This window comes from Periophthalmus magnuspinnatus, chromosome 4, assembly GCF_009829125.3.
Source record: "Periophthalmus magnuspinnatus isolate fPerMag1 chromosome 4, fPerMag1.2.pri, whole genome shotgun sequence".
Lineage (NCBI taxonomy): Eukaryota > Metazoa > Chordata > Actinopteri > Gobiiformes > Gobiidae > Periophthalmus > Periophthalmus magnuspinnatus.
This window is the reverse complement of record NC_047129.1, coordinates 34899508-34912222: the sequence shown is the minus strand read 5'-3', so window position 1 is coordinate 34912222 and position 12715 is coordinate 34899508. Positions and strand designations below refer to the sequence as shown.

At 49.9% G+C, this 12715-nt stretch overlaps 2 protein-coding genes across 2 annotated transcripts; both read left to right on the top strand.

The window, feature by feature from the left end:
- Positions 1 to 794: 794 nt before the first annotated feature.
- On the top strand, positions 795 to 4697 carry gpx7 (glutathione peroxidase 7). The gene is made up of 3 exons (XM_033964972.2): positions 795 to 976; positions 3588 to 3849; positions 4379 to 4697. Exons 1-3 carry the CDS (start codon positions 842 to 844, stop codon positions 4540 to 4542), a joined length of 561 nt encoding a protein of 186 aa, XP_033820863.1. The 5' UTR covers positions 795 to 841; the 3' UTR covers positions 4543 to 4697.
- A 3263-nt stretch (positions 4698 to 7960) lies between these two features.
- LOC117369973 (mucin-2-like) lies at positions 7961 to 12323 on the top strand. Its single transcript, XM_033965315.2, has 7 exons — positions 7961 to 8204; positions 9181 to 9294; positions 9362 to 9529; positions 9628 to 9744; positions 9844 to 10038; positions 10120 to 10839; positions 12122 to 12323. Exons 1-7 carry the CDS (start codon positions 7961 to 7963, stop codon positions 12187 to 12189), a joined length of 1626 nt encoding a protein of 541 aa, XP_033821206.2. The 3' UTR covers positions 12190 to 12323.
- The last annotated feature ends 392 nt before the right edge of the window (positions 12324 to 12715 follow it).

The following is a 12715-nucleotide window of genomic DNA, read 5'->3' as shown; positions in this document are numbered from 1 at the left end:
GTGAAAAAGCCCGGTGTAGCATTTGGTCCCGAGTCTGACCCATGTTAGACAGATTGTTCTGTTGTAATGTCTAGAGCTGGGTCAGAGGCGGAGGTGCAGGATGATTCCAAGGAGCAGGATCTGACGAAAAATTAGGAAAAAACAGCTGAGGACTGAAATCACATGCACGAAAACTAGACTGAGCTAAGCGGAACCGTAACACGGAGGATACTCGAACGATTTGGCAGAGTTTGTAGGATCCTCGGTCCCTTTGTCCTTCAGAGGTGGAGGCTTGATTGTTCAAATGTCTGTTTTATTGTGAAAGCGCCGCTTCATGTCTGTTTTATTGTGAAAGCGCCTCTTCATGTCTGTTTTATTGTGAAAGCGCCTCTTCATGTCTGTTTTATTGTGAAAGCGCCTCTTCATGTCTGTTTTATTGTGAAAGCGCCTCTTCATGTCTGTTTTATTGTGAAAGCGCCTCTTCATGTCTGTTTTATTGTGAAAGCGCCTCTTCATGTCTGTTTTATTGTGAAAGCGCCTCTTCATGTCTGTTTTATTGTGAAAGCGCCTCTTCATGTCTGTTTTATTGTGAAAGCGCCTCTTCATGTCTGTTTTATTGTGAAAGCGCCTCTTCATGTCTGTTTTATTGTGAAAGCGCCTCTTCATGTCTGTTTTATTGTGAAAGCGCCTCTTCATGTCTGTTTTATTGTGAAAGCGCCTCTTCATGTCTGTTTTATTGTGAAAGCGCCTCTTCCGGCCGTGCGGATGCTTTTACTGTGAAGGGCTCCAGCTGCACCGGGGGCGGAGGGTCAGGAGCCGGTTATTGATTCATGATTAGTTTTTAATCGATATTTCGGGGAAGATGCTGGTGCGCGCTCTCGTGGCTGTGCTCGCGCTGGTGTTCGTGCGCGCTCACGCCAAACAGCGGGACTTTTACTCTTTTAAAGTGGTGAACAGCCGAGGGAAGCTGGTGTCGCTGGAGAAGTACCGAGGCTCCGTGAGTTTTCCCCGGATTTGTGCCCTTCTCCCCGGGCTCGTGCCCCGGGCTCGTGCCCCGGACACGCGCATCTTTTTCACCTTTTACTTTACGTAGTTTTCTGACGGTGACGCGCAGAAGTGACTTTTTAATCACTTTATATAATCAACTTTGTGAAACTTTAACAAACTTGAGCAGAGGCGCGTGCGTCCTCTCTGCTGTAGTGCACGTGTCATTATATCTATGTATCAGAGGGGAGCAGAGAGGAGGTGCTGGAGGAGCAGAGGAGCAGAGGAGAGGTGCTGGAGGAGCAGAGGGGAAGTGCTGGAGGAGCAGAGGGGAGCTGGTGGAGGAGAGGGGGAGGTGTGACGTGGCACCGGGTCCCACGGTGTTTTCTCCCTGATCACGTGACACGTTTCATCTACAGTACGACCCAAAGGAAACGTAAAACTGCGTGAACGCGTCAGACACGCGCACACGTCTCGTGCTCAGGTCTCGCGCCTTCTTCTCTCTCAGCACGTGCAGTGATGCGTTATTACGCCTTCTCTCCTCGCGCGCAGTAAAATCACATTGTCTGATTTTTCCTGTTGTTTGATTTTCCTGTTTGTTTTTGTGTGTTGTTTTGTTTTTGTGTGTTGTTTGTTTTTGTGTGTTGTTTTGTTTTTGTGTGTTGTTGTGTTTTTGTGTGTTGTTTTGTTTTTGTGTGTTGTTTTGTTTTTGTGTGTTGTTTTGTTTTTGTGTGTTGTTTTGTTTTTGTGTGTTGTTGTGTTTTTGTGTGTTGTTGTGTTTTTGTGTGTTGTTTTGTTTTTGTGTGTTGTTGTGTTTTTGTGTGTTGTTGTGTTTTTGTGTGTTGTTTTGTTTTTGTGTGTTGTGTGTTTTTGTGTGTTGTGTTTTTGTGTGTTGTTGTGTTTTTGTGTGTTTGGTTGATCCCCGGGTCGCCCAGGCCTTTCTGTGTGGAGTTTTTCATGTTTCTCCTCGTGTCTGGATGGGTTTCCTCCGGGTACTCCGGTTTCCCCCATCAACCAAAACATGAACGCCCTTCAGACAACTGTGGTTGTGATTTTGGGCGTTACAAAAATAAATGAATTGAAATTGAATTGATGTACAGACGCACACAACCGCGTGTCATTCCCCCAGCGTCCACCAGGGGGCGGCACAGGGTCATGAGAAAGAGTGAGATTTAAGAATAAGACTCAAAACAGTTTGAAAAGCACGTGACGTTTAAGTCAGAAAGTCCAAAAGTGATAAACAAAACTTTTCACAAAAGTGTTTAGGACTCCAGAGGCACAGCGGCTAACGAACTGCTAACCTCTCTTCCTCTCTCCTCCTCTCTCTCTTCTCCTCCTCTTCCTCCTCTCCCCTCCTCTCCTTCTCTTCCTCTCTCCTCCTCTTCCTCTACTCTCTCCTCTTCCTCTTCTCTCTCCTCCTCTTCCTCTTCTCTCTCCTCTCCTTCTCACTCTCTCACTCTTCCTCCCCTCCTCTCCTTATCTCCCTCTCTCCTCCTCTTCCTCTACTCTCTCCTCTTCCTCTTCTCTCTCCTCCTCTTCCTCTTCTCTCTCCTCTCCTTCTCACTTGCTCACTCTTCCTCCTCTCCTCTCTCTTCTCCTCCCCTCTCCTTATCTCCTTCTCTCCTCCTCCTCCTCTTCCTGTTCTATCTCCTCTGTCCTCTCCTTCTCTCACTCTCTCGCTCTTCCTCCTCTCCCCTCCTCTCCTCCTCTCTCTCTTCTCCTCCTCTGCCTCCTCTCCCCTCCTCTCCTTATCTCCCTCTCTCCTCCTCCTCCTCTTCTATCTCCTCTGTCCTCTCCTTCTCTCACTCTCTCCCTCTCTCCTCCTCTTCCTCTTCTCTCCTCTCTCCTCTCCTTCTCACTCTCTCACTCTTCCTCCCCTCTCCTTCTCTCCCTCTCTCCTTCTGTCTTTCTTCTCCTCCTCTCCCCTCCTCTCTTTATCTCCCTCTCTCCTCCTCTTCCTCTTCTATCTCCTCTGTCCTCTCCTTCTCTCACTCTCTCTCTCTTCTCCTCCTCTTCCTCCTCTCCCTCCTCTCCCTCTCTCCTCCTCTCCCTCCTCTCCTCTCCCTCTCTCCTCCTCTTCCTCCTCTCCTTCTCTCTCTCTTCTCCTCCTCTTCCTCCTCTCCCTCCTCTACTCTCCCTCTCTCCTCCTCTTCCTCCTCTCCTTCTCTCTCTCTTCTCCTCCTCTTCCTCCTCTCCCTCCTCTACTCTCCCTCTCTCCTCCTCTCCCTCCTCTCCCTCCTCTCTCTCTCCTCCTCTTCCTCCTCTCCCTCCTCTCTTTATCTCCCTCTCTCCTCCTCTTCCTCTTCTATCTCCTCTGTCCTCTCCTCTCACTCTCTCTCTCTTCTCCTCCTCTTCCTCCTCTCCCTCCTCTCCCTCTCTCCTCCTCTCCCTCCTCTCCTCTCCCTCTCTCCTCCTCTTCCTCCTCTCCTTCTCTCTCTCTTCTCCTCCTCTTCCTCCTCTCCCTCCTCTACTCTCCCTCTCTCCTCCTCTTCCTCCTCTCCTTCTCTCTCTCTTCTCCTCCTCTTCCTCCTCTCCCTCCTCTCCTCTCCCTCTCTCCTCCTCTCCCTCCTCTCCCTCCTCTCTCTCTCCTCCTCTTCCTCCTCTCCCTCCGTCTCTCTCCTCAGATCTCGTTGGTGGTAAACGTGGCGTCCGAGTGCGGCTACACGGAGGAGCATTACGTCGAGCTGCAGCGTCTCCAGCGTGACTTTGGCCCCGCCCACTTTAACGTGTTGGCGTTTCCGTGTAATCAGTTTGGTCAACAGGAACCAGGAAGTGACCGTGAGATCGATATCTTCGCCCGGACCACGTACGGCGCCTCCTTCCCCATCTTCAGCAAGATCGCCGTGATCGGTACCGGCGCCAACAACGTGTACAAGTACCTCACGGGTAAGACCGGGGTCAGACCTGGGTAAGACCGGGGTCAGACCGGGGTCAGACCGGGGTCAGACCGGGGTCAGACCGGGGTCAGACCGAGTTTAGACCAGGATTAGACCGGGGTTAGACCAGGTCTAGACCAGGTCTAGCCCAGGTTAAGACCCGGTTTAGACCGGGTTTAGACCAGGGTCAGACCGGAGCCAGACCAGGGTCAGACCAGGTTTAGACCTGGTTTAGACCGAGATTAGACTGGGGTTAGACCAGGTCTAGACCAGGTTAAGACCCGGTTTAGACTGGGATTAGACAGGGGTTTAGATCGGAGTCAGACCGGGTTTAGACCGGGTTTAGACAGGGGTTTAGATCGGAGTCAGACCGGGTTTAGACCAGAGTTTAGAGTTGGTTTAGACCGAGATTAGACCGAGTTTTGATTGGGGTTAGTCTAGGTTTAGACCTAGTTTAGACCGGATTTAGACCAGGTTTAGACCTGGTTTAGTCCAGGCTCAGACCTGGTTTATCCTGTTTTAATTCCGCTCTCTTGCAGAGTCCTCAGGGAAGGAGCCGGACTGGAACTTCTGGAAGTTCCTGGTGGACTCTGGGGGGGCGGTGGTGGGAGCCTGGGGCCCTGAGATTTCGGTCCAAGAACTTCGACCCAAGATTCAGGAGCTGGTTCGTAATGTGATCCTCAAGAAGAGGGACGAGCTGTAGACCCCAAGAAGACCCCAAGAAGACCCCAAGAAGACTCCCAAAAAGACCCCAAGAAGACCCCAAGAAGACTCCAAGAAGACCCCAAGAAGACCCCAAGAAGACCCCAAGAAGACTCCCAAGAAGACCCCAAGAAGACCCCAAGAAGACCCCAAGAAGACTCCCAAGAAGACCCCAAGAAGACTCCCAAGGAGACCCCAAGAAGACCCCAAGAAGACTCCCAAGAAGACTCCCAAGAAGACCCCAAGAAGAACCCAAGAAGACCCCAAGAAGACCCCAAGAAGACTCCAAGAAGACCCCAAGAAGACCCCAAGAAGACTCCAATAAGACCTCAAGAAGACCCCAAGAAGACCCCAAGAAGACTATTTCCATTGGCACTGAAACCAAAAACTGAACAGTTTTGATCACATTATCATGTTACGGTGACCTTCCCTCTCCCCAGACCCCTCCTCCCACTCCCCAGACCCTTCCTCCTCTCCTCAGACGACTCCTTTTCCCCAGACGCTTCCCCCTCTCCCCAGACGTCTTCCAGTATTCGCAGTATTTTGTTCTGTACAGTGTTTTTCTATTTCTTTGTGATGTTTTTTGGATGAAATAAACTGAGACTAATTACCTGAATGTTTAAGATTTAACCACAGAGATACAGGAGGGAGGGCATCTGACACACAGGAGGGAGGGCATCTGACACAGAAGAGAGGGCATCTGACACACAGGAGGGAGGGCATCTGACACAGAAGAGAGGGCATCTGACACAGAAGAGAGGGCATCTGACACACAGGAGGGAGGGCATCTGACACACAGGAGGGAGGGCATCTGACATTATGACTAATAGAACTGGCGAGTGTTCTGCAGGAGGAGAGTGTTCAGTTGGAGAATGTTCTGCAGGAGGAGTGTGGGACCGGGTTTAGACCAGGGTCAGACCGGAGCCAGACCAGGGTCAGACCAGGTTTAGACCTGGTTTAGACCGAGATTAGACTGGGGTTAGACCAGGTCTAGACCAGGTTAAGACCCGGTTTAGACTGGGATTAGACAGGGGTTTAGATCGGAGTCAGACCGGGTTTAGACCAGAGTTTAGAGTTGGTTTAGACCGAGATTAGACCGAGTTTTGATTGGGGTTAGTCTAGGTTTAGACCTAGTTTAGACCGGATTTAGACCAGGTTTAGACCTGGTTTAGTCCAGGCTCAGACCTGGTTTATCCTGTTTTAATTCCGCTCTCTTGCAGAGTCCTCAGGGAAGGAGCCGGACTGGAACTTCTGGAAGTTCCTGGTGGACTCTGGGGGGGCGGTGGTGGGAGCCTGGGGCCCTGAGATTTCGGTCCAAGAACTTCGACCCAAGATTCAGGAGCTGGTTCGTAATGTGATCCTCAAGAAGAGGGACGAGCTGTAGACCCCAAGAAGACCCCAAGAAGACCCCAAGAAGACTCCCAAAAAGACCCCAAGAAGACTCCAAGAAGACCCCAAGAAGACCCCAAGAAGACCCCAAGAAGACCCCAAGAAGACTCCCAAGAAGACCCCAAGAAGACCCCAAGAAGACTCCCAAGAAGACCCCAAGAAGACTCCCAAGAAGACCCCAAGAAGACCCCAAGAAGACTCCCAAGAAGACCCCAAGAAGACCCCAAGAAGACCCCAAGAAGACTCCCAAGAAGACCCCAAGAAGACCCCAAGAAGACTCCAAGAAGACTCCAAGAAGACCCCAAGAAGACCCCAAGAAGACTCCAATAAGACCTTAAGAAGACCCCAAGAAGACTATTTCCATTGGCACTGAAACCAAAAACTGAACAGTTTTGATCACATTATCATGTTACGGTGACCTTCCCTCTCCCCAGACCCCTCCTCCCACTCCCCAGACCCTTCCTCCTCTCCTCAGACGACTCCTTTTCCCCAGACGCTTCCCCCTCTCCCCAGACGTCTTCCAGTATTCGCAGTATTTTGTTCTGTACAGTGTTTTTCTGTTTCTTTGTGATGTTTTTTGGATGAAATAAACTGAGACTAATTACCTGAATGTTTAAGATTTAACCACAGAGATACAGGAGGGAGGGCATCTGACACACAGGAGGGAGGGCATCTGACACAGAAGAGAGGGCATCTGACACACAGGAGGGAGGGCATCTGACACACAGGAGGGAGGGCATCTGACACAGAGGAGAGGGCATCTGACACACAGGAGGGAGGGCATCTGACACAGAAGAGAGGGCATCTGACACACAGGAGGGAGGGCATCTGACACAGAAGAGAGGGCATCTGACATTATGACTAATAGAACTGGCGAGTGTTCCGTAGAAGAAGAGTGTTCTTCAGGAGAGTGTTCTACAGGAGGAGTGTGTTCTGCAGGAGGAGTGTGTTCTTCAGGAGAGTGTTCTGCAGGAGGAGTGTGTTCTGCAGGAGGAGTGTGTTCTTCAGGAGAGTGTTCTTCAGGAGAGTGTTCTACAGAAGGAGTGTGTTCTTCAGGAGAGTGTTCTACAGGAGGAGTGTGTTCTGCAGGAGGAGTGTTCTTCAGGAGGAGTGTGTTCTGCAGGAGGAGTGTGTTCTTCAGGAGAGTGTTCTACAGAAGGAGTGTGTTCTTCAGGAGGAGTGTGTTCTTCAGGAGGAGTGTTCTTCAGGAGGAGAGTGTTCTTCAGGAGAGTGTTCTACAGAAGGAGTGTGTTCTCAGGTGTTTGTTATCTTTGGGCGATGTCTGAACTCCTGAAGGTGAGAATCAGATGAATAATGATCCGTCCGACTGGTTTGACTAAATCCTCTGATCAAAAGCCGTTTGACAGAGTCACAGTGTTCAGGTCAGACACAGGTCAAATACACCTGCTCCTGTCTGCTCCTGTCTGCTCCTGTCTCCTCCTGTCTCCTCCTGTCTGCTCCTGTCTCCTCCTGTCTCCTCCTGTCTCCTCCTGTCTGCTCCTGTCTCCTCCTGTCTGCTCCTGTCTCCTCCTGTCTCCTCCTGTCTCCTCCTGTCTGCTCCTGTCTCCTCCTGTCTGCTCCTGTCTCCTCCTGTGTCCTCCTGTCTCCTCCTGTCTCCTCCTGTCTCCTCCTGTCTCCTCCTGTGTCCTCCTGTATCCTCCTGTCTTCTCCCCTCTGCACTGCTACGGTCTGTGTTTAATGTTGAGGGCAGGTCTTATGGTCTGTACATCAGTCTGTTTCTTTTAGTACAAGTGGTAGGTCATTTGTGAAGATATAAAACAACAGTGGACCACGGCAGATTCCTTGGGGAATCCCACTGATCTTTCTGAAGAGCTGCTATTCAAATAATACTCTGTAAATACTGGGCCCTCCACATGACACAAGTCTCTCTCGTGTCCCGCTGTAACTGTGACCTTTACTTTCTATTGTTGAAATGTTGTGATATGATTTCACGTTGTGTTTGTGGAATCTTAAATCGGGTGACGATCAAACAGGTTTGTGTGACGGTAAAAGGGCGTGATTCTCCTGTGATGAACAACAAAGAAAACAAAACCTCCCTCCAAAAAAACAGCATCCAGAGTTTAAAAAGAGCCTCAGCATCCTCCGCACAACCACAACTACAGGCGCTAAGGCAGACGCTAACACCGACGCTAACGCCGACGCTAACACCGACGCTAACACCGACGCAGCTCAACCCTCCACAGAAAACTCCAAACATGAAGACCAGTCTGCTCCTCTCTCTGGCCTTAACTATCGCCCTGTCCATCACCTCAGGTAGAGTCCTGGTTTAGACCTGGTTTAGACCTGGTTTAGTCCTGGTTTAGTCCTGGTTTAGTCCTGGTTTAGACCTGGTTTAGTCCTGGTTTAGTCCTGGTTTAGTCCTGGTTTAGACCTGGTTTAGTCCTGGTTTAGTCCTGGTTTAGACCTGGTTTAGTCCTGGTTTAGACCTGGTTTAGTCCTGGTTCAGTCCCGCTCTAGTCCTGGTCTAGTCCCGGTCTAGTCCTGGTCTAGTCCTGGTTCAGTCCTGGTCTAGTCCCGCTCTAGTCCCGCTCTAGTCCTGGTCTAGACCTGGTCTAGTCCTGGTCTAGTCCCGCTCTAGTCCTGGTCTAGTCCCGCTCTAGTCCTGGTTCAGTCCCGCTCTAGTCCTGCTCTAGTCCCGCTCTAGTCCTGGTCTAGACCTGGTCTAGTCCTGCTCTAGTCCCGCTCTAGTCCTGGTCTAGTCCTGGTCTAGTCCTGGTCTAGTCCTGGTTTATTCCCGCTCTAGTCCCGCTCTAGTCCTGGTCTAGTCCTGGTCTAGTCCTGGTCTAGTCCCGCTCTAGTCCTGGTCTAGTCCTGGTTTAGTCCCGCTCTAGTCCCGCTCTAGTCCCGCTCTAGTCCCGCTCTAGTCCTGGTCTAGTCCCGCTCTAGTCCTGCTCTAGTCCCGCTCTAGTCCCGGTCTAGTCCCGCTCTAGTCCCGCTCTAGTCCCGGTCTAGTCCCGGTCTAGTCCCGGTCTAGTCCCGTTCTAGTCCTGGTCTAGTCCCGCTCTAGTCCCGGTCTAGTCCCGCTCTAGTCCTGGTCTAGTCCCGGTCTAGTCCCGCTCTAGTCCCGGTCTAGTCCTGCTCTGACCCTGTTGGTTCTTTCAGTCCCGGTCTAGTCCCGGTCTAGTCCCGGTCTAGTCCCGGTCTAGTCCCGGGCTAGTCCCGGGCTAGTCCCGGTCTAGTCCTGGTCTAGTCCTGGTCTAGTCCCGGTCTGACCCTGTTGTTCTTTCAGTCGTGGCCTTGTCTTGTGTGACCTGCACAAACCCAAACGACTCAAACTGTGGCTCCACGACTCAGTTCAGCTGCAGCAGCGGAGAGACCCAGTGTGTGTCGGCCACCGTCCTCAGTGAGTAAACCTTTACACACGTGTATGTGTTATATACTTTATCTGTGACCCGTCCGCTCCGCCGCAGCCACCTCCAGCGGCGGAATGTCCACCCAAAAGGTCAAAGGTTGTGCCGCGTCCAGCTTCTGTCCGTCCGCCGGTACCCGGGACTTTTCTCTGAACGTCGGGACCTCCAGCGTTTTGGCCAAAGCCGTCTGCTGCTCCACCGACAACTGCAACTCTGCCGACGCGCCCGGTGAGTCCTCCGGCTGTACCCCTGACCTCTGACCCCTGACCTCTGACCCCTGACCTCTGACCCCTGACCTCTCCCCTGACCTCTGACCTCTCTCTCAGCTCCGACCGCCCCGCCCGCCGGGACACTGCAGTGCTACAGCTGTAACCCTCTGACCAGCACCTGCTCCACTGGACTGACCTGTAACACTCTGGAGACACGCTGCTTCACCTCCTCAGGTCAGTGACATCACACAGTGACGCCCGCGGGGCCTCGGCCGGACGCCCGCGGGGCCTCGGCCGGACGCCCTCAGGACCTCATACTGTTTCTCTTTGCAGTGATTCCGACGGGCAGTAGCACAGCTGTCCCGGGTCATGGCTGTGCTTCAGAGAACATTTGTGCGGCGGCGGCCGCTCTCTCCTCGTTGCCGCTGTTCACCAACATTGGTTCCGTCCAAGGGACCCCCACCTGCTGCAGCACCAACAACTGCAACCCCCTGCCCACCACCACAGCGCCCCCTACCACGACCACAAGTGAGTCCCTCCCTCCTTCGGACGAGCACATTCAAAGAGATCTGAACTTTCTGACAAATTAAAATCTTCAATATTTTTTAGCAACAACAACCGCGACAACCACGACAACCACCCCGACAACCACGACAACCACCCCGACAACCACGACAACCACCCCGACAACCACGACAACCACCCCGACTACCACCACAACCACCCCGACTACCATGACAACCACCCAGACAACCACCACAACCACCCCGACTACCACGACAACCACCCCGACTACCACCACAACCACCCCGACTACAACGACAACCACCCCGACTACCACGACAACCACCCCGACTACAACGACAACCACCCCGACTACCACGACAACCACCCCGACTACCACCACAACCACCCCGACTACCACCACAACCACCCCGACTACCACGACAACCACCCCGACTACCACCACAACCACCCCGACTACCACCACAACCACCCCGACTACAACGACAACCACCCCGACTACCACCCCGACTACCACCACAACCACCCCGACTACAACGACAACCACCCCGACTACCACGACAACCACCCCGACTACCACCACAACCACCCCGACTACCACCACAACCACCCCGACTACCACCACAACCACCCCGACTACCACCACAACCACCCCGACTACCACCACAACCACCCCGACTACCACCACAACCACCCCGACTACCACGACAACCACCCCGACTACCACCACAACCACCCCGACTACCACGACAACCACCTCAACCACCACCACTGCAGCTGGGGCGACTACTACGACCACAGCAGGTACAGAGACTGGTCATGTTTAATGGCTCTTTACACACATTTAACACACATTTAACACACATTTTACTCACATTTTACACACGTTTTACACACGTTTTACACACGTTTTTACACACATTTTTCACACATTTTACACACATTTTACACATGTTTTACACACATTTTTCACACGTTTTACACACGTTTTACTCACATTTTTCACACGTTTTACACACATTTTTCACACGTTTTACACACGTTTTTCACATGTTTTACACACATTTTTCACACATTTTACACGTTTTTCACACGTTTTACACACATTTTTCACACGTTTTTCACACGTTTTACACACGTTTTACACACGTTTTTCACATGTTTTACACAAATTTTTCACACGTTTTACACACATTTTACACACATTTTTCACACGTTTTACACACGTTTTTCACACATTTTTCACACGTTTTACACACGTTTTACACACATTTTTCTCACATTTTACACATTTTTCACACATTTTACACACGTTTTACACACATTTTTCTCACATTTTACACACGTTTTTCACACGTTTTACACATTTTTCTCATTTTACACATGTTTTACACACATTTTACACGTTTTACACACGTTTTACACACATTTTTTTCACATTTTACACACGTTTTACACACGTTTTTCACACGTTTTTCTCACATTTTACACACGTTTTACACACGTTTTTCACACATTTTTCTCACATTTTACACACGTTTTACACACATTTTTCACACATTTTGCACGTTTTTCACACGTTTTACACACATTTTTCACACGTTTTTCACACGTTTTACACACGTTTTACACACGTTTTTCACACGTTTTACACAAATTTTTCACACGTTTTACACACATTTTTCACACGTTTTACACACGTTTTACACACATTTTTCACACATTTTACACACGTTTTACACATTTTTCTCACATTTTACACATTTTTCACACATTTTACACACGTTTTACACACATTTTTCTCACATTTTACACACGTTTTTCACACGTTTTACACACGTTTTTCACACGTTTTACACACGTTTTACACACATTTTTCTCACATTTTTCTCATTTTACACATGTTTTACACACATTTTACACATGTTTTACACATGTTTTACACACATTTTACACACATTTTTCACACGTTTTACACACATTTTACACACGTTTTACACACGTTTTTCACACGTTTTTCTCACATTTTACACACGTTTTACACATGTTTTACACACGTTTTTCACATCTTTTCTCTGTGTTCCAGGCGCCTTGTCCGTCACGTCTCTACTTCTGCTGCAGCTCCTCGCGCTCGTCCTCGCGTTCCTCTCCTAAAGACTCACATTTGAAGATCAATTTGACTCTAATTGTTCATGTTGTGACGTCTGTGCTGCATTTCCAAAACATCCTGAGATCAGGAGTTTCACATTAAAATGTCTGAACCTTTGCGTTGATCAGTGAGGCGTGAGGCTGAGGTGGACCAGGTTCTACATCCAAATGGTTTGAGTGAGATGATCTTTATTTATGTATTTATAATGTGATAATGTAATTAAATAATATTAAAGCCTGTTTAATAAAAACATGAAAGATCCAAACCTGTGTCTCATATGGACTTTTCCTGTCGTTGTGAATAATTCTCATGTTATTCTTTATCTTATAAATGACGTTAAACCCAGAGGGAGGAGCAGGTGTGGCTGACAGTTTGACACTTTTGTGTCTCGTACATTTAAATGGCGTCACGAGTCCTTTCAGGCGTCATAAAGTTTGGGGACATTTTATGGAGACATTTTGAACAAAACAACATGGATTGAACGAAGTCTGAGAAACTGTAAAAGGAGACAAACAAGGTCCGGGAGCGGCT